A 22,456-nucleotide genomic window follows, 5' to 3' on the forward strand; every position below is an offset into this window, starting at 1 on the left:
TTTTCTGGCTGGGGCATTCTTGTGTTGAAGTAAATTCAACATCTAATTTGTTGTGCTGAACTTGGTCAAAATTTCAGATATTTTTAGGTAGGAAGCCTGGAAGGCTCAAGTTTGAGCAACATGCAAAACTACCAGCTCTTTATAGTATACAAGACACTATTAGCTTTATTGACAAGAGGAAGCTGTGTTGCACAACTTCTTTCACTATGATACTAGCAGTTTAGAAAAGGAGTGTTAAAAGCACTTGCTCCTTGCCTTAACATCATACAGGGCTTTTCTTCATGGGTCCAAATGAAATTTTGCATAGATTTTTATTTTTATGTTCTGCATTCCAAAGACTCTGGCCATGTGACAGGTTTACAATATATTTGGCTAGTTAAGTTCAGTTCAGTGTGGGCTTGTCAACTTTCCTCATATCTCTGTTTTCTGGCTATATAAATCTCATTGGATTGTTCTGTTGCAGCTGCAGCTCATACTTGTCTATATTTAGAGGTTTGTCTATTTCAGAGTTTCAAGACCAGCCAGTCTTCTCTATATGTATGACAGAGAGAGGGGGGAGAGAGAGGCAAGGGCCACCAACTTCCCTTGGTCACTCTTCCCGCCCTTAATTTCTAAACACAGTGCCCTCAGGTCTGTAGGCCTCATTTTATACACTGTTCTCTCTCAGTGCTGCAGACCTTGTCATGTAAACTTGTGGTGGGGAGGCCATCTTTCCCAGTTCCCATCATTTTTGAGCACTGACTGTGTTTGCTGGGACTGATGGGAGCTGGACTAAAGAACCTCCCCTCAGGGCTGTAGGCCTCATTTGCTAAATGTGCTTCTTTAGGGCCATAGGCATAGGAGGCCCAGCATGGACAGCCCTTCTATACCTCTTGGGGATATTCAGCTTTTGTTTTCATAAAGTGCTTTCATTTGTAAGCGATACAAATAACACAATGTGGTCAATACTCAGCCCAGTTGTTTACTAGCATTAGTGAGAAGTACTAGGCCCATGTTTGTAAAGTTTTCCAAAATTATATAATGCAATTAAGTAACTTTAAATGCATGACTGCCCCGAGATGAAATTTAGAATCCTTTTAAATATAAAAGCCTCTCGAAACAGCCAAAATAAAAAGGGTTGCAGCCAACCAAGGCATTCTCGAATTGGACCCAATGAAATCAATGGGCTTCACTAACTTAAATCCACTGTTTTCAATGCAGTATGATTAGGTAGATACAACCCTAATGTAAATTATGTCAGTCTGCTCAATTTATAAAACTTGCTTCAGCCCTAGAATATGATTTTTTTAAAGTGCAGAATTATTTTAAAACAACAACACTTATGTATAAAAGGTCATGGAACTTGCCTCTTCTGTTTTTTCCTGTGCTCCAGCAACCTGTGTGTGTATTTAAGGCCTATCTGGACACAAAAGTTGTTGAGCTTTATATATATAGAGGGGGGGGGGGATCCTGGGTATGTCCCTGGACAACCCTACCCTATGGTTGGAAATGGAAGTCAAAGAATTGAGCACAATCTGTTAAAAAGTCAACAGTGAACAAATCTCAAATAAACTCCGACTAAACATCAATAAGAGCTTTCTGACAGAGCTGTTCTCCAGTGGACTACTTTGGAAGGTGGTGGGCTCTCCTTCATTGGAGGTTTTTAAGCAGATGTTGGGTGGTCATCTGTCACGAATACTTTAGTTGAGATTTGTGCATTGCAGGGTGTGACTCAGTAGAAAATTCTACATAGTTCATTACAGAATGAGTGGAAATTGCATAAGAGAAGGAGATGGAAATTGCATCTTCATAGTGCCTTATGCCCTAATTATAGAAAGTCATAATACAGAGCAGTATTTTAGACTTGGTCTGGTAGAACGCTGATACAAAAAATGCCAACATGTAAGCTCTTTTCATTTCAGTGCAACTGACTTCCAAACAAGGATGTATGAGGCCTCGGCAAAGTCTCTCATGTAGGTAATTTTCAAACAGGAAGTTGACAAAGCAGGATCATTAACAGCGGCACATTAAGCTTGCCAGAAGTGCAACACCAAAAACCTAATGTTATACGCAAATGTAAACTAGATGCAGTAGTTAGAGCTGTAATTCAAGAGCTAATTAGATGGCAAAAGGCAGCAGAACCAAGCATCTGCCTCCAACATGCCCAAGTAAATTTCTGCAAGACTTTTTATTTTCTACAGAAAACAGAGGAAAAGGAAGTTGGTTCAGACTCCAGCTAGTTTAATTCCTCCTCGTATTTCCTTTTCAACTGCTTTGCTGATCTTCTGAAAGTCTGCTTGTCTACTTGCAGTAACTTTAAGTAATTTTCATGCTAGAGCATTTGCCTGTTATACTCTTCAGTTTATTCCTATATATGAAACTGCATGTATGACTTGCTGTGGGGGTGCTTAACTCCCTTTAACAGGAAGTGGTTACATCGTGCTTTCCTCTTTGCTTTCTTTCTGTTGCTTCAGGGGAAGAGAGATTTGTGTAGCTTTCAGATACGTAACTGCTTCATGTTTTCCATTTGCTTTTTAGAAGCTACCGGTGGATGTTGGTACAGTGGATAAGAACGTCATGTGTAGCAAACTGTAGGTAAGGAAACTTCATTTATTTCTGAAGTCTTACATACAACCTGTTGCTAGATGTTGCTAGATGTGCATGATAAAATAAGCACAGCACATGGATGGGGAGAGAAACAGATTGCTTTGCATTGTTATGTTAAATGTAGTAGAAAATACACCAACAACTTATTCAATGGAGCCTCCAACATAGATATATAATGTGAGAAAGGGTCCAGATACTGGCATCTGTATTTGCACTGGGAGCACAAACGATAACTTTTACATTTTCAAGGGCTTAACTGGTTTTGTCAAAAAATGTTTGCCAGCTTTGACGTGTCACTTCTAACAGAAATCTGGTCAGCAAATGGTTTTGATTGAGAAAGGTATGGTGTGTATAGGGGCAGTGAAATAATGAAGAAATTAAAAGATGTTACGGCATGATGATAAAGCCACATTAGCAAATTTTGGTAAGAAGTCCCACTGCTGAAGTATTGCAGCAATAGTAATAAACAGTGGGAATGCTAGTAAAAATAGTATCCTGTGGGCATATCATTAAGAATGAAAAACGTGCTCAGCTACAGTATCGCGTGTGCACTAAAAATCAGTGGTGGAGCCATATCAGCAGTAATGAAAGTTAGGAGATTTCTCCAAACGCTAATGCAAAAAATGTCCAACAGAGGCAGAGAGAGCACAAACCAGCTCTGCTCTACAATGCTTATGGAGAGACAGAGAGGAAACTGCTGCCTTCTGCATCATTAACTGGAACCCCAGAGTTACAAATTCTTGAGCAATGGATAGTTGTTGTTTTTCTGAAAAGTTTGTATCTCTGAAAGTTCTCCTTTCCAGATGTCTTTCTGCCATTTCCCTTACCTCCCCACACCCTCAGAGGGGAGGCAGCCACCCCTCTATCTTCTCCTCAGCTTTCTGCAGAGCCACCCCCCATATCGACCCCTAATATCTTACTGAAAAGACTTTCCCCTGTAGTTCCTCAGTAATTTGGTAGTATCAGTAGCTTCCTGGAATGAAGATTTGGTGGCTTTTGCTTGACTGCAGAGTATCTGCACAGTGAAAGTCAAATTCTAAAGTTACATCTTAAAACATACAGATGAGTCTTTCAAGTCACACCGGTCTCCCTTTACCCTGTTCTTCAAATCCTTACACAAGAAACTGCCTTTTACTAGGCCATACTATCAGTCCACCTAGCTCATTACTGTCTACATTATATTGCAGCAGCTCTCCTGGGTCTGAGCTCTTTCACTTCGCTTGCTACCTGATCACTCCCTGCTCCCCTTGCCATTCTTAGTGGAATAGCAGGTATGCATTCCACCCCTTCACCATTCTCAAAACAGAAAGTGTGATGCAGAACTTATATGTATGAAGACAAGATCAAGTCACACAGTTCTTCCCCTTTAAAGGAGGTGAGGGAGAGATCAATATAACTTGGGTTTCCACATCTGAGTCTAAATTTGCTGGATCCCCTCACGTGTGTAGGTTACAAAAGGAGATGATCTATGAATCCTTTCTTCACAAACTCAGAACCTAAGGTGTACTGCTAGCTTAGTAAGTGTGTATAAATAGAGCCTCTGAAAATATGTGCAAATTTCCCATGAGAATTACAATAGAAACCACAGCCTCTGCAAGGAGGATCGTACCAAGTGAGATAACAGAAGCAGACCTTCCTTCTATGCTTCAGTAATATTCTTTGCATATTTATTGTACCTACACACTCCTTCCAGCACTGAGAGTTTATCTTTAGAAAGTTTCTTAAAGATAAATACTCATGACAGCCGTATGCCCCATCATGCTTTGAGTGGGCAACAAAACAAAGAAGAAAATGATTGTGAATATTGATAGATCTCTAAAATCACTTTAGCTAGTAGAACACTGGTCAGCAACTAGTTCTATCAGGGGGCCACTTTTAGGATCAGATGGACACGGTCTTACGGCCCATTGCCAATCCATATACTTGTGTGGGTGTTTCCATCACTCAGGTTTAGCCCCCAATTTATCCAAGTCAATGGACCTCAGGTACTGAAAACGGGAAAGGCCTTTGCCTGAGATCTTTGTAAGGTGTTTCCAGTCAGAATTAAACTATTACTCCAGTCCAGCCCAGTGCTGTCAAACTCGGCATACACGAGCTTCGTGTTTTCAGAAGAAGTGGAACCATGCTTGAGCTATGCAGATGGTAAGACTCGATTCTCAGTGGCTAGATTCACCAGTTTCAGGAACAGCCTTACCATTATGCTGCTGCCTGGGGAAGGAGGTTTTTGCATACCATTAAAAATGAGCACATTGCCAGTTATTTAGTTTGTTATACTTTAGCATCATGAGGTGGAGCGCTGTTTGCATTTTCTGCCTCAGATTCCAAAGTCTCTTTGGCCACCTCTATTTGGGAATCAGGTTTGCAGTTCGCTCCCATATAAGCAAATAGATAGCTGCCAATTGCTTCTGTGGTAAAATGTAGGGCACACGGGGACACTGTTGTGACAGAAGCACAATCTCATCCAGGGAGGATGAATGTGTGTCTGTATAATAAATGCACCACATTTGCACATAATGTGAAAGCATGGTTTATCGGAAGGAGGAAAGAGCCAGAGGAAGGTTTCAGGCTCATGTGCTTCTCTCCTCTCACCCGTCTGCCACTCCTCCTGTCGCATGGCTGGGAGAAGGACCTCAGTTTCACTCTCCACTAATTTGTACAAACTAGAGATTGTGGCTTAAAACAAAGGCCTGATTCTCATGCAACACCGTGGCTTAGCGTGATGTGGATGGTGGATTAGTGTTATGTATGAACCGGGCCATAGAAATGTGCTGCATCTACAGAGGTCATTGCCATAGAGAAGTCCATCATAATGGTAGTAACCATAATGGCGAATACAAATAACAGCTGCTTATTAGAAAATGAATAGCAGTTCAATAGCAAGATTAAAAGCCATTATGGGATGTTTGTGCAGACTGTCATAAGAGATAACATTTGATATTTAGGACCTTTTGGGGTGTTTACATTCAAGCAGCAGAAATTAAGGCCTACTCAGAGGAGGAATCAGGATGCAGCATGGCTTGCACCTTCTATTTGCTTTATGTTTAGATACACATATCACATGAAAAACAGCTGATGCAGACAGATACTTCCTAGCAAATATTTGGCAAATGTTGCTTTGCATTTCATTCGGAAGATGGCATTCTTTGCATCAAAGTGCCTGTACTTCCCACAGCTCTTAGGCTTTCCTTAAAGATTTCCCACCTAAGCACAAATCTGGCCTGACAACCCTATAGTTATGAGATATGGCAGATTTAATAATAGCCCAAGGTCCTAAGTACGAAAAAATATCATGTTACAATTTAAGTAAAATGGATGAAGCTTTGAAAATGTGTTCTCTTTCTGAAACTAGATAAGCATGTTTAGTGTTTTAAAAGCACTGAACGATGTCTGAAAATGTGGCTAATATTTGAGTGGAAAATATACGCATTAGCAGCACCTTGACATGTAGCCAAAGAGTTGCATAGTTTGGTGACATCTCTACCAGTGACCTTGATGTCTGATGCTGACCCCTCCACCCTAATGCAATAGCAACATATTTGCCTCTACTTTGCTCTAGTCTGTAATTAGTTCCAGAACCATCTACCTATTTTGGCCGGCATATAAGAGGTTTTATGGGGTGCATTTTGAAACATAATATATAAAGCAGGCGTGCATGCAACATCCTCCGCTGGTCTTTCTGGCATAATCAACAAAGGCCAAACACTTCACTTTTAGCCTGTGAGCAAACTTGAGATATGTGTCTCAGATGTGAACATGGGAAGACCAAAGGCAAACTGTAAGGCCTGCCAGCTGGATGTACTGGAAAGGTTACTGAAAGATTACACAACAGAAGAGTGGCCTTTGAGATAAAGATAATCTTTTATGTAAACTTTGCTCTTGGACGAGTTGGTGAGTAATAAGGTGCCCTAGATTATTGATTCTACTGATAGATTTTAAGAGATACTCAGCTGGTTTCACTATTATTTTTCCTTATTACCTAAACTGGAATAAAACCTGGATTAATACACAGTGTTGTCTGCTTACTGACTAAGATGGAATAAAATCTAGATTAGTGCATGGTGTGTCTGACCTTACTGGCTATTATATTTTTCAGGTTGACATAATAATCATGCAGCGGTACATGTCTGCTGATACCAGTGCAGAAAAGCTGCATCATTCCCATGAAAGCACAGGTGCTGTTCAGATGAGGATCAAAAATGCCAACAGCCCCCATGACAGACATAGCCAAAGCAAATCTATGATACTGTCTGATAATGTGAAAGTCATTGAGCCCGTAAGTACTGCTCTACAATAATTTTCTGTGTCCACTCATTTGTTTTGTTATACAGTGGTACCTCTGGTTAAGAACTTAATTTGTTCCGGAGGTCCGTTCTTAACCTGAAACTGTTCTTAACCTGAGGTGCCACTTTAGCTAATGGGGCCTCCTACTGCTGCTGTGCCGCCACCGTGCGATTTCTGTTCTCATCCTGAAGTAAAGTTCTTAACCCGAGGTACTACTTCCAGGTTAGCGTAGTTTGTAACTTGAAGTGTTTGTAACCCGAGGTACCACTGTATATATTTTGCATTTTTTGAAGTCTTCTGAAACTAATTAGATTACCTTCTCCAGTATAGAGAGGACTAGAGTATCAGGAAACTTTGCCGGAGACACCAGAAAACCATTAATCAGCCACTGTTTCATACCACTGAAATTTGTCCTTCACCCTTGCAGAGGTTAGCAGCAGCATGGCGGTCACACCTTATCAAACAGTTATATGCCTATTAGAATTGAGTCATTACTGGCTCCCTCACCTACAGATCACTTTCTCCTAATCCTTTCCAAAACACAAGCTCTGGGGTGTGTTCTGCCATATGTGTTGGACCTGATATAATTTGAGACAAGCCCATAATTACATTGGCAGCCATGGGGTGCCACATCTCTTCAGAAAAGCTTGCACGGACACGTGTGTTGAAGGCCCCCAAGACAAAAAACCTTGTGGTTCCTCAACACCATTCCTGTCTTAAGTTCCTTACACAAGATACAGGCACTACAATTATTGAGTGGGCCCAAGTATCTGATGAGGGAGATGATATATTTATAGATACATTCATATATTTATAAATAACAGCTACTTCTCCTTTCTGCCCAAAGATATACATCTGGGAAACATTTGCATCTTCCCCTTCATCCAGTCAGGTTTCAGTTACAATAGCCAGGTCAGCGTGTCCTTTCTTAGAGACAGTTCTTTCTTAGTGACAGTAATTGTCTTTCCATTGGCTGATCTGGAATTTTCTAGTTTCACCTTAACAACTTCAAGGAACCACACAGCAAGGCTACTAGTATCAAGGCTGGGAGATGGGCTGGAAGGAGAAGTAGCTTGAAGACATCTAACCCAGCTTTTCCTCACCTGACACATCCATCCCGTTGCCATATCACTCTGTGTCCATTATAATTCCATTGGTAAAGGTAAAAGGACCCCTGACCATTAGGTGCAGTCATGACCTACTCTGGGTTGCGGCGCTTATCTCACTTTATTGGCCAAGGGAGCTGGCGTACAGCTTCTGGGTCATGTGGCCAGCATGACTAAGCTGCTTCTGGCGAACCAGAGCAACACACAGAAACGCCGTTTACCTTGCTTTCGAACTGCTAGGTTGGTAGGAGCAGGGACCGAGCAACGGGAGCTCACCCCGTCGCGGGGATTTGAACCGCCGACCTTTTGATCGGCAAGTCCTAGGCTCTGTAGTTTAACCCACAGCGCCACCCGCGTCCCAATTCCATTGGTAGCCCTTTACTAAACTACCGTTTTCAGTAGCGGCTGTGCCAATTCATCGTACCCCGTCCTCCTAGACCTTGCCACACCGTCATGTGCCTTTCCTCCTCGGTGCTGCCGCTGAAGCCAAGCCAGATGAAAAGTCAACCTGGTAGAAGCAGCAGCAGCATGGGAAAGAGGCAAGAAGTGGTGGCTGATCAGCCTGAATATTTTCTGCTGCTGGCACTGCCTTATCCATACTGACTCTTCATCCTAATAGTGGATTACCAGGCGTGCTGGTCACTGCTTCTGACCACCTTCTTCCATCCTGAGCTGCTTTTCCTTCTGAGGCAACTCTGACCACTAATTCTAACCAGTGGTGGCAGAAGCAGCAGATCCCCAAGCTGGCCATGGAGGAGGAAGATGGTGAGTAGTGGTGCCTGCTGCCTGGGCTTCTGGATCCAGGTGCCCCAGCTGGCAGGCAGAGGAGCTAGCAGAGCAGGGGGGGGCTGCTGATGCCTGTCCTGGCTGTCCCTCTGCATTTCACCTGGACCACCCACCCACCCTCTGCCTCTTGTAAGAATAAATAAAAATGGGCAAAACATCGTAGATTTATTGTTCAGCTACTGTTATGAAAAACTGTAGCTTACACAGTAATATAGTTTTCCTCCAAATGTTAGTGTCACTGAGAACATTTCATGCTGGCTGGCACAAAAGGCAGGGGGAAGGAAAGTAATTTGCCTGCATAGGATGGGGCCAGAAATGGCATTGTGTAGGATCAGTGATACTTCACAGCTCTCTTTTCCCCTGCTGGGTAAGCATTCCTCAACTGAATAAACTCCCCTCCTCTGTGAGTCCCATGATGACTGACCCCATGGGGAGTGGGGTGGGCATTAGAATTGCAGGACGCGGGGCAGGGGGGGGGGAGGGATGCAGGTGTTTAGTTTTCCTCTCCTTGCAATCGCCCTTGTGTTGCTCAACTGACTAGGAAACAGCTGAGTTTGGTTAAAGGGGGGCTGGGTTGAAGGGAAAAGGGCTCCTTTTGAGGAAGAGTACGATATAAATTAAGTAAATAATGGTAAAAAACAACAACCCACCACTTTATCTGGAGCCCCTCCCACTTTCCTGCTTCTTGCCTAATCAGTGGGGAGGTTATGTATAATTCGGAAGTGGGCCAGAAGCAGCCTGGGGACTGGAGATTGCAAAACGCCTGAACATTCTTGGAGATTATGCATATTGGTCAGAAAATGTGCATATTGCCCAGAGAATGTGCAAAATGAAGTTGAGATACGTACAACCCCCCTAGCCTCTTGGGAATTATGCCTCACGAATGTACAAAATTCAGGCACTATATTCACTTTCCCCAGGCCTGTTGGGAATTATGTATAGTGACCAGGAAATGAAGGATTATGTGCACATTCTCCATGAGGCCTGGTGAATTGCACAATGGCCAGATATTATGCACATTAACTGCTCAACTTACACTCTCCTTAACACATAGATATAATTTAGAAAGTAAAAGCAATTACGCAGTTCTCCTGCCATCTCACTAGAGAGGAATAAAAATAGGATGCTTCCCAAACCCATTTCCACCCTTACTCACATAAACATATTCAGCTACAACCAGCAGATATATAAGGCACTTCATGATATTCCTGTAACAGACCATTAAGGCAGTGTTTCCCAACCTTGGGCCTCCAGCTGTTTTTGGACTACAACTCCCATAATCCCTAGCTAGCAAGACCAGTGGTCAGGGATGATGGGAACTGTAGTCCAAAAACAGCTGGAGGCCCAAGGTTGGGAAACACTGCATTAAGGTATAATTAAATGCCAGGGCATTAGAATGAAAAAAAAATCAAAGCAAGGGAAAGCAAAAATTACCTCCCCCCCCCCCAAATGTAACCTTCCTTCCATTCCACCTGAGGCATTTTAGGTACTCATCCATCCACTCACCTACAGTCATCTTTATGACCATTCATATTCCCACAATGACACTGTGGCTTCAGTGGTCCAATAATTCAGTGGCATTTTCTGCTTTGTTATGTAGTTTGGGAAAGCATTTGAAGAAGTATTGCATTTCTTTATTCCATAGAGTAAGAAACATGTTCAATGGGAAATTTTGAATTGCTTTGCCCATGTAAAGCTCTTACTAAACAACTAAAAATCCTTTGTGTTGCAGACATTGGATTATATTTCTGAAAGACATGGCCTAACATTGTATTAAGATAGGTAAATGAGAAATGAAAGCTCTTCCTAGCATGTAACACTTGCTAATGACCTGTGTAAAAATACTATGATTCAGATTATTTGTGATATTTAAAAACTGGAGTCTGAAATAACCCTGACACATGGCAGAGAAAGCCAAGTGGTACTGGATTTGTTTATTTTATCCCTTCTGAAAATATTTAAGCGCTAATACTTTAGAGGTGAACTCTGTTGCCAGTCATGTCCCTTCCCTTTTACTCATCCTGTGCTACTAAACAAATTGATTGGTGTGAGCCTCCCTTGGTTCATTTTCCTCCATAATGGCTGCAACTTGCAGCTGAGGCCATATGATATTGCAAAATTATTTATGCAATGTTAGTCACTTGCTTTGGATTCCAGCTCAGTTTTTCAAATCAGAGCAAATAAGTGAAAGCCCAAAAACTCTGCTAGCATCCCACACCAGCACCAAAATTTTCTCTTTTCAGAGCCATGGAAGCTATTAATTGGCTATTCTGCTGATATGACAAGCCCCTATGAAATATTCAGCTATTTAACTGAGACAGTAAATGGAATAATCTTGCTGCAGTTGTTGGTCCCGTCCCCCCGCACCCGCCCTTCTGCTATTTTTACCTCCATGTTCAAATGCAAAATTAACCACAGCCGTTTCATCACCATAGCTCAGCAAATACATGATTTTAATTATTCTTCTCTCAGTTGGCAGAAGTAAATCTTTAGTTCAGAGAAACTTGCATTGCATTTCAGAACTGAATCCCTTCCTCTCCCCCCCCCCTCGATATCAACCTAGTAGCTGATGAAACATTCATTTCCTTATGTTTGCTTTCCAATTTAAAACTATCACTTGCTGGCGACACATTTGCACGTAGTACTTAAAAAACACACACACCAACCCCCAACCCTCATAAGTGAGATGTTCTGTTAGGAAGTTAAAAGAATGTTTACTGTAATTTATTTGGAAATAGTACAATGTATTATCAGTAGGAACTGTAACTTTGAAAAAGTTTAAAAGTTAAGTATATTTAATGATGCCTAACATATTTTATTGGCTGTGTTTAACAAAAGGCACTAGGCTGCAGTTGTTTTTGACAAGCATGAAAACATCACAGCATGAGACTGCAAAAGGAATTATGTAGAGAAATTACAAGTGATCCATCTCTCAATGAATTATCCACCTCAATAGCCTGCAGAACTCAGCTACCAATTAACACCTACTTTATTACATGTTGGGATGTACTTAATAACTTTCATGTGTTTATGCACTATTACCTTGACTGATGCCTCTTGTACAATTAGGCATAATTGGCATATCAATATGCAAAAGTTAAAAGGATTAACCCTCTTAAAACTAATGAGCATTTCTGTATCCAGCTGCTAAATGAGACAAAATTAGCATTTTTCACTTTTGGGCAGGATTTTATCATGCAGTTTCTCATTGTTGGTATTACCTTGTTACATAACTTTCGGTCTGGGATGAGGCTAGGTGGGGTGGGGAGGAGAATACTTGGGGATGATAAAAGAAAAAAGGATTCTAAAAAGTTCCACCAGACACCAAACATTTGCTGCTGGGTTTTCCACAAGCATAACAGTTGCAATTTATGTTCTTTTGTAGGGAGCTGAAAAAGTTGTGCTTTCTTAGCAGCTAATTATAGAGACGCAGGGTATGTCATTTCACCATGCAAACTTGGCTCTGATATAATAGATTGAAAGCTTGCCATGCTCCTCATTTCCTCGCTCTTTCTAGTATTTTCATCTCTCTCATTTTTCCATGCAGAGTTTCCTGACTAGATATTGACAGAATGCAAAGTATTTTGGCATATTTGCTCGAGCGAGTCTGTTAAGTGGCTGGCGAAAGGCAAACGGGAAAGGCCCAAAGTCTTAAGCAAAAGCCCAAACACTACAAAACACATCCTGAAAAACCAGTAGGATTCTGAATGGGAACGATTTGCACAGAAGTACATGTTGGTTGATGTGCCAAGAGTCCTAGAACAGGGAAGGTTAAAAATCTTTCTCTGCCCCATATTTTTGAAATTAAATTACGTCCATCACATTTGTAAGCTACACCAACTATATTGCAGTTTGTGGGGTTTTATGAAAAGCTGTACCTGTATAAATCTGGCAACACCAAACAAATGTATATCTATTTGGCAGAGCTAAAGTCCAATACAGCAGGTAGCAAAGCAGAGGAAGTTGGAAATACCTGTTTCCAGCTTCATGCACCCATACACAGATCTTTCTCCTAGATTTGTGAGTAGATTATACCCTGATTTTGGTAGGGTTTCCCAATAAGCATTTTAAAGTGCAGGCTCTGTAGATCTCCATAGCTGTTGGCAATTTCACTTAAATATAATTATTGTCAGTTTTATTTTGATTTCTTTACTGTGTAACCCATCCTGGGACCTTTGGGTGACAAATGGGTAATAATCATCAGTAGTAAATAAAATATTTAATGAGCACTATTTTAATGTTAATCATTTATATATAAACATGCTTTTAAGTATTTATGTATAGAATATTAGCATAACTCTACAGATGAGATTTTTAAAAAATGGGCAAAAGCTGCTACTAAGTCTAGAGTTGGCCTAGAATCGGAACCCATAACTATTAAGCTCAGCACTTTGTTCACCGATCCATTCTGGTTCATTGGGGATATGTAATCATAGGGTGATAGCCCGTGGTGCCTGTTGATGAGTGAAACAGACTTCTTCTCACACAGTAGGAATTCCCCTTCCTCTCCTATTCCATGCATCTCACCACTCACCCATACAAATCTCTTTAGCAGGGCTGGGACAACCTCTGTAGAAGATTTTGGGGACATCTGGGTGGGGTGGGGTGGAGGCTGCAACATTAAGTTTTGTAGTGGATTAAAATACTTTCACCAATTAAGGTGCGCCAATTCATGGGAAACCAGATTTTTTTTTAAAAAAAAAATCATAAGTAATTTTTAATGCACATACTATAAGAACTGCAGGTAGCAGATTTGATATTGCAGGAGACTTTCCTACTACTACTCAACACAGGATGGAAGTTGCTTCTGATATAGTTTTCTGTGATGCATGTACCATCTGAAAATGTAGAAATTACATTCCCCCCCCCCCACAAAAAAGCAATTGATTTGTTCATCAGAATACATATGTGGATTTAATTCACTAAAAACTAATCAATCGAAAGCCATATGATTAATCAGCTAAAAGTTCTTTAATCAGGTGACAGCTCTAGTTTCATTGTATTCATATTCAGCAATCTACTAAGCCTGCTGTATTGGAACTTTTGACTCTGTGCCAATTTTTCTTTGCCAACTCACTGAATTTGTCTAAGCCTTCAGATGTTGCTGCCAATCATACAAAAAATATATGCTGCAAAACATAGTTGAAAAAGTACAAGGCCTTTTGTGGCAACCATGAAATATTAAGGTTCGTTTGATGTTGCAGATGCGTAGAACATGTTGTATTTTTAACATTCATGGCTGCATACATGTACATACTGGGACTATTTTTCAGATAGAGATCAAATTGTTTCACCATTATGCATATAGGACTGGTGCTGTCAGCTGGCAACTTGGAGCAAGAAGATGCTTAGTCCTTCTGTAGTTTTGCCTAGTTTTCAGTGGGAACTTCCATGCTGCTAAGACTAGTCCATAATAGATGAAATGATATTAATGTCTTATCTCAACTACACAAATCTTAAGGCTGGGCATGCACTCTATTAAGCAAGAGTTCTTCCTATGCTTTCTGTTCATATGCAATCCCTCATTGTGCATGAATATTAACCATTTTCATCTCTTAAATCTCAGAGAGGGGTGCATTTTGTCTCATTCAGTGCAAATTCAAAGCATGTAACTTCTTTCATTGGTGCTCAGATTAAGAATCAGAGTCTGTTTAGTCATTCCAAAATGTTAATGAATTAGAGTTCTTTTTGATTAGATGAAACAGACTTGGTTGTCTTATTTATCTCTCTAATACACTATCAAAGATTCAGGAAGCCGTTTTCCTTTGTTTCTTGCTATCCTCTTTCTCCTCCCCCTTCCCGGAACCTCGACTACTTGCCAAAGTTACAGCTAGCCAAAGAGACAAATAAAATTGCTAAAATTACTGGTGCTTCTGTTGAGTAGAGCTTTTTGAGCAACGTCAGGAGAGGCGAGGTTGTTGTGTGTGTTTACTTCACATCAAGCTTGTAGTCAAGTTTGAGGCTTGCTTTGTGAAGATTGTCCTGAAGTAGATCCTGATATTTAATTAATATGACATTAAATCACATTGAATTGATAAGAGTTGGCATCTCAAAGAAAGGTAATTGCCCGTATTGGTTTTGTACAAAAATAGAGCTGCTTGGAAAATGTGCAGCTAACACAGACTGTCAACTCCATTTATAGATCAATACGTGAAAACCGTTGATCAGGCAGGCATGTGTAACAGTAACACTTTGCATTTATTTCTTGTTTTTCTACTGCATTGAGGCTTACAGGTTTATCAGCTTCCAAAATATTTTGACTTCTGCGTAAATATGTAATCTGTTTAGTTTTAATTAAAAGAGACTGCAGTCCTTTCAAAATTGTTTCTAGCTTCATGATCTCCCCCTGCCCCCTCCCCCAGTTATAGCTGCAGGTAATTTTAGTTGAAAATGGATTATTTCCTTCTTGGAAAGATCATTAGAACACATTTTTAAAAGAGTATATTTAGTGGAAGGGCTTTTTTTTGAAGATTTGTTTTGCTTTCTACTTTGTTCTTTCCTGGTAGAAATATAGACACTAACAAAAACATTTTCTCAAGCAATAATGGGCAAGACACCCATAAGATTCTGTTTTCTAATAAAAAAAAACCTTGCTGCTTCAGATTGCCTCAAAACTAAAAATTATTTTACTCCTCGTGCCATCCCTCCCCTGTCACCCCCCCCGAGCTTATTTTCTTAGTGTTTACTGAACACAGAGATATTGCACATGACAGTCAGTGCACTAGATTATATATGGCTCCTCCATCTTGACTTTTACCGTGAGGTGCTATATGACAAAATGGCAGCGTCCAAATGGAAAAAAACCTGGCTGACAGATTGAAAGAATAAATTGAAGGGCTCTCATGGTTGGTTCAAGACCAGCATTGAAAAGTATCTGTTCCCAGCCAGTACTTATCCCAACAAATTAACATCTGTGACAGTCTGGAGCACAAGCTGAATGCAAATAACCATTTATCAAGTGGTAGCCTACAATGGTGTTATATAACCACTTGCAAAATCAGTCAGGTTTTACATTTTACCAGGTGGTAGTGAGAATTTTTAGTACTATTCAGCTGACCATTTTGGGGCCAGATCACACCTGCAGTTGACTTCACCTGCTCCTGATGCATTTTTGTTGGGGGCCATTGACAAGTGTGAATTGGCCCCGTGTATGCCAATAATGGCATACACTGCAGATGATGACAGCAGTCACGAAATTAAAAGACTCCTGCTTCTTTGGAGAAAAGCAGTGACAAATCTAGACAGCATCTTAAAAAGCAGAGGCATCACCTTGCCGACAAAGGTCCATATAGTTAAAGCTATGGTTTTCCCAGTAGTGATGTATGGAAGTGAGAGCTGGACCATAACGAAGGCTGATCGCTGAAGAATCGATGCTTTTGAATTATGGTGCTGGAGGAGACTCTTGAGAGTCCCATGGACTGCAAAAAGATCAAACCTATCCATTCTTAAGGAAAACGGCCCTGGGTGCTCACTGGAAGGACAGATCCTGAAGCTGAGGCTCCAATACTTTGGCCACCTCATGAGAAGACTCCCTGGAAAAGACCCTGATGTTGGGAAAGATGGAGGGCACAAGGAGAAGGGGACGACAGAGGACGAGATGGTTGGACGGTGTTCTCGAAGCTACGAACATGAGTTTGACCAAACTGCGGGAGGCAATGGAAGACATGAGTGCCTGGCGTGCTCTGGTCCATGGGGTCACGAAGAGTCGGACACGACTAAACAACAAATGCCAATAATGTTTTAGATCAGTGGTGGTGGGCAGGGCCTTTTTCAAACTTAAGGCTAGGTAGCTTCTGATGGCCACATGCCAGTGGTGAGCAGGGCCAGAGGCTAAAGTGTATGGAGCAAACAAATGTAAATTTCACCCTTGTACAGTAGGTTAGTTTCTACACACCCTGTCTAAACACTCCTTTCTATACTATATTCAGGAAGCAAAAGTCAAGTACAAATTCCAGCTGGGCAAAAACACCTGGGGTGCAAAGCAGGACCAGTGAGGGGAGAAAGTTCTAAGGTTCAGGTAGACAGGCCTAGAAACATAGAATTGTAGAGTTGGAAGGGACTTTGAGGATCATCTAGCCCAGCCCCCTGCAATGCAGGAATAAGCCGCTGTCCCATATGGGGATTGAACCTGCAACCTTAGCATTATCAGCACTACGCCCTAACCAACTGACAAGTTGGAAGGTGTAAAGAGGAGAATGACCCACATGATCAAGGTTCTGGAAACCAAGCCTTATGAGGAATGGTTGAAGGAGCTGGATAGGTTTAGCCTGGAAAAGAGGAGACTGAGAGGAGATATGATAGCCATCTTCAATATCTAAACTGCTATCACATGGGAGATGGGGCAGTCTTGTTTTCTCCTGCTCTGGAGGGTAAGACTCACACCAATGGATTCAAGTTACAGGAAAGGAGATTCCGACTAAGCATCAGGAATACCTTTCTGACAGTAAGAGCTGTTCAACAGTGGAACAGACTCCCACAAGAGGTGGTGGACTCTTCCTTGGAGGTTGGATGGCCATCTGCCATATATGATCTAGTTGAGATTTCTGCATTGCAGGGGGTTGATCTAGATGGCCTTTGGGATCTCTTCCAGTTCTACAATTCTATAAAGCACAGTATTCAGAGTGTGATTTTGACTATTCTCCTATCAAGCGGAACTACTTCAAGCTAATTATTTTGAAAAAAGTCTCACCTGGTGGGATGTTTTGAGGGTAACACAGATACAGCTTCATCTGCAAGTCTTACATTTTTGAGGTCAACTTCACACAGTGCTGCACCATAGGTGTTGGGTAGTTTCTCTGTGCTTGAACTCATGACAAAATAAACACTGACATAGTACTTCACACATGATCATGTACACTCGCCCTACCCCCCATGTAAGAAAGCTGACGTAAACTAATTATCAGTGAGTTTGTTTTGTTCAGGAAACCTTGTCTCTAATCCAGATGAAGTTGAGCCCCCCCCCCCCCATTTGCTTTCCATGTTACAGCCCCCTGGTGGGAGCTGCTTTTTTAATGTGTTCATTCCTGTTGCATTATGGCTTTAATGCTAAAGGCCACAAACCACAACTGATGTGACCCCACTGATATAGTAGCAGGTATGTGAATTCAGGGGCACAGGGTGAACCCATAGAAAAGTGACTTCTACAGCATGATTATAACATGTAAACTTTTCACTGTAAAGGATGCCCGAGTCAAAATATAAATCAAAGCAATGGTACTAATGTAAATCCAGTTTGGATGGATTTACTTCTAACTTTAGCGGGATTGAGGTTATAGATATATGGTGTTCTTTAGGTATTTTCCAGCTGCATAAAAATTGCTTATTCACGAGCAGTTCTTGTGTGGCTACAAGAGCATTTCAGTAGCCCAGCCATGTGGGCTGTAGGAATGGTGCTGATTCTGTAGAAAAAGACCCATATAATCAGACCATGCCCCCATGGTGGGGGGTCATTTAGATATTCTCCTGCCTGTACAGGAGGCAGATATGAGTAAGTAGCTCCCATACAGCGTGAAGAACATCTAAAGCTGGAATGTGTGCAGAGGAGGGCAACCAAGATGATCAAGGGTCTGGAAACTAAGCCTTATGAGGAGCACTTGAAGGAGCTGCATATGTTTAGCCTGGAAAAGAGGAGACTGAGAGGAGATATGATAGCCATCTTCAAATATCTTAAGGGCTGTCACATGGAGGAGAGAGCATGATTGTTTTCTCCTGCTCTGGAGAGCAGAACTTGAACCAATGGCTTCAAGTTGCAAGAAGGGAGATCCTGACTAAACATTTGGAAAAACTTTCTGAAAGTAAGAGCTATTCAGCAGTGGCTCCCATGAGAAGTGGTGGCCTCTCCTTCCTTGGAGGTTTTTAAACAGAGGTTGGATGGCCTTCTGTCACGGATGCTTTAGCTGAGATTCCTGCATTGCCGAGGCTTGGACTAGATGACCCTTGGGTCCCTTCCAACTCTATGATTCTAAAGAACATCTGTGTATAAGTCAATATGGATGACCATTTTACCACAGGTGTGACCTTGATATGGTAAAATTGCCCATACTGTGTGGCAAGAAATGCTAAGACAAACAGCAGAATGAGGCTCTAAGACTGCTGAGGTGGTATAAAGGACTGTGTCAACTTAGACTACAGCTGAGGGACACCAATTTTGAATATTCCCATATAAAACAAAATTCTCCCTGCAAACTGAAACTAGTGTTATTGGGAAGAAAGGCCCAGCCCATGGTCAGCCGTGCTGGCTTCCTGTCTGCAGGGAGTTGATAATACAGGAAATCATGAGGTGAGGCTACTGCCCATACTGCTGCCATTTTCCATGCATTCTGCTACCACATTCTGCATCATGTGTAAACTTAGGCCTGGTGCCAAGGAAGAGAAGGCAAAAGAGCTCATCTGGACAGCTGGTTGTTTGCATTCTTACTTTGAAGGGCAGTGGGCTGAATTCTGGTTTTGGAGAAAGGGGGGGGGGGGCAGGGAGCTAGTATGAAATCATAGCAATCTGAGCATTTGGTTCAGTTTGATAAGAATCACACTTTGTTGTTCTTTCCCTGGCCAGTAATTTCTTCCTTTCCTGTTTTTCTAGCAGTGATTATCTTAATACTTAAGACACATAGCTTGATTCATATGCAGAGTTAGACACGTCTAAGCTCATTTCTTTAGGGCTAGGCATCTTCAGTGTATTTTGCTATGTTTTGTTGATAGCAACACTTCTAATCCTGAGATTCCCCTGTTTTATTGATATGCTATATGTTATTGGTAAAATAGCTGTGCTCTGTATCCCTCCTTTTTCCTAGCCTGTTGGAGCAAGTTTCAGGTAACTGGAAGTAAGGATGAGAAAGGCGTCAAACTAAAATTGCCCTGCATTGTAAATTGCCCCCCCCCCCCATAGTTTTATCCATCTAATTTGCTGGAAAACACTCTAATGGTGTTTCATAGAAGAGAAATTTTCAGTACAATTTTTGAAAGCCAGATTTAATTTACTCCAACCCCTTGATAGAAAGGTTAGCCAGTATGATGAAAACTAGATGAAATACTGTGTGAGCTGGGATGGCTGCTCCATCACAACCATCATTTTTATTTTTATTTTATTTTATCAAATAGAATGCAAAGATTGGATAAAACGTTTTGAAAATTTCCAGGCTCTCTCCTATCCCCTATGTTCTGACATGTCATGCTGTGAAAATATTTTAGTCTATTTACCAAGTACAAATTAGTCTTGCCAAAGGTCCTGAAAGTTTACTACTTCTGCTTAGATCCTTGCACTTCAAAGGAGGATGCAACTCTGCACATTAGTGATCACACTATGTTGCCTCAATTTTAAACTTGAACTTAGCTAAATTCGTTTATAATTCACTGCCGATTGAATGCTGCCACAAATGTACGAGGGGATACTTTTTTTTTTTTTTTGGTAAAGTTAGTCCTCTGATTACTAATTTGAATCAAAAGCTCTAACCTTGTTAGCATCTGGACTTATTTCCATAATAACAACCCCTTCAGAACCTACAAAGTAATGAATAATTGACAACAAATGAAATGTTTTGATAGTTGTCGGCACAAAGCATGTTTAATGTTTTGTGTTGCTTCCTAGCTAATTATGTAGATGACACATTTGTCAGACCTTGACTGCCATTAGAAACGTGTTTCCAGAGGGGAGAAAAACAGGCTATTCATAGAGTAATTAACTAGAATGCTCAATGACCTGTGAGAGATTCAAATGGCTGCCAGTTCAGACATTGTTTTGTTACAGAAGCAGAGGGGTAATTAAAATTCCAAATTACAGTGCTATGATGAAGCATTTGTTTGTTGACAGTATACTCTTACTCTAGTTTGTTAAAAAAAAATATATCTTTCAAAAAATGGCTTCTAATCCATTTTATAGCTTTAGGAGCTCTGTCTTTGAATTTACTGACAACTAATATTATGGTAAATTGCTCTTCCGAGAAGTACTGCAGGCTTTGGCAGTTTCATGGGAGCACAAGGTGGGTGGGATGGAATAGCAGCTCTTTCCCCTAAACTGACATACCATGTGCTGTCGCTGAAACGCCACTAAACTGCAGCCCATCTTGTGAAATGATATGTTCATAATTCCGCACAGAAGAAGATGTCTAGTTGCAGGGAGGAAATGGTTCAGGGAGAGGGATCGTAATCAAACAAATTGAGTAAGGTGTCTTAAAACATTACGGCAATGCCTTAATAGAATCGGCACAGCGATGAGCATCGTTTAGGCAAACGTTTCGCGAAGCAGATGTAGTTGGAGGAAAAGTGTCCGTGGTTGGGGGGGAGAGAGGATTGAAAAGGGAAAGTATAAAAGAAGACACCCCCCCCTAAAATAAACACTGCATCATTCCCCCATCGTCTCTTATTAACAAATGGCCACGGCTAAGAATTTACATATCGAGAGAATATGTTTTTCTAACAAATGTAATGGGGGGGGGGGTTTGTTGGAAGAGGCCAAGGTGGTAAAGTTCCCCAACAATGAATTTAATGCAAGCCCAAGTGAAATATTTATTTACTTTGCCAAAAGTGAGAATATGGTTCTGTTAAAAAGATCTGACAGAAGTAACATGGTGTTTGATGCAGGGAAGCTGACAGCGGCATGGAGTGAGCGCTGATTATCCTGAAGACACTGTCAGCTAGGATTGATTTCTACTTTCTCCCTTTATGTAACGGTTCCTGTAATACAGCTGACCCCAAATCACGTTACCTTGTCATCTCTCTGAATGGATCAAGAAGAGATGAGCTGAAAATAGCTAGGCACTGACCTTGAACTTGCCAGAACAGTGAGAAGTGACAGTGGCTTTGTGTATGTGTGTGTGTGTGTGTGTATGTGTGTGTGAGAGAGAGTGGGTTTCATGTACAAAGACAGCCAAGCTGCTTTTCAGTCAAGTTCACTACAGCAGCACAAGGGGGCAGAGCAGCATTAGAGATTACAGGTGAAGCCAATATTCAACTTGCTTCCTTCCCTGCTACAAAAGTGCTTGCTTGTGCCAGTCAGATTTTTTTTTTGTTATCGTACCAGTGAAGTCTTCTATAAAAAGCAGATTGACTGAAGTCTTGAGTAAAATTTGGACCTAACTGAAGAGTCCGAGTAGAACCTGACGGTGACTTCCTACACCTTGAATTCCTTGCTCACTTGTGCCGATGAATGAGAAACCAAATCTAGAAAATAAAATGCCAAACAGTATCAGAAATGGCAGGCTACCTCCATGAGCTCCATGGTCCACAGTGCAGCTGAACTACCTTCCTTTTGAAGCCAATATGAGAGAGAATAAATAGAGTTGCATACATGAAAAGGCTCATATAGTTGGTAGGTTTCTACTTTTCTTATTTATTTATTTTAAATCTAAATTTGTGGCATGTTAGTATGCAAATTGCGGTCTTCAGTTCACCCCTCATTTGTCGTGCACACGTACCTTAGAAAAGATGCCAACACAGATAGTTATGATAGACATCTATTAACGTGCCTGATGCCTAGAAAAAAAATATTCATCTACTGAGCTTTCTCCTTTCCAACTTTTTTCCTTAGCATTTTAATTGAATCTTGGCATCCCTGGTATCAAAAGCCCTCTGTATCGAGGCACCTGGTTTCAGTGTTGTTTTCCATAGTGAAACATTGCTGAGAGCTGACATGTGTTAAGGATGTTTCTCTTTTGTGTTTCATTTTGTCGTGGTCTCCTTCCCCCCACGCCCCCTTTACTGAG

General features: G+C 41.2%; 1 protein-coding gene across 8 annotated transcripts in view; it reads left to right on the plus strand.

Annotated features, from left to right (window-relative positions):
- ARHGAP15 (Rho GTPase activating protein 15) overlaps nt 1–22,456 on the plus strand; it is a 380,707-nt gene that overhangs the window by 2,835 nt on the left and 355,416 nt on the right. The window contains exons 1-4 of one of the 8 annotated variants that reach the window (XM_077935823.1): nt 660–914; nt 1,902–1,952; nt 2,518–2,574; nt 6,680–6,859. In XM_077935823.1, coding sequence (XP_077791949.1) covers nt 6,695–6,859 — 165 coding nt within the window. In that variant the 5' untranslated portion in view covers nt 660–914; nt 1,902–1,952; nt 2,518–2,574; nt 6,680–6,694. Of the gene's footprint in view, nt 1–41; nt 493–527; nt 631–659; nt 915–1,901; nt 1,953–2,517; nt 2,575–6,679; nt 6,860–22,456 lie in introns of those variants that run through there. The other 7 variants (XM_077935836.1, XM_028745309.2, XM_077935827.1 and 4 more) reach the window with 7 other exon arrangements.

This window comes from Podarcis muralis, chromosome 1, assembly GCF_964188315.1.
Source record: "Podarcis muralis chromosome 1, rPodMur119.hap1.1, whole genome shotgun sequence".
Lineage (NCBI taxonomy): Eukaryota > Metazoa > Chordata > Lepidosauria > Squamata > Lacertidae > Podarcis > Podarcis muralis.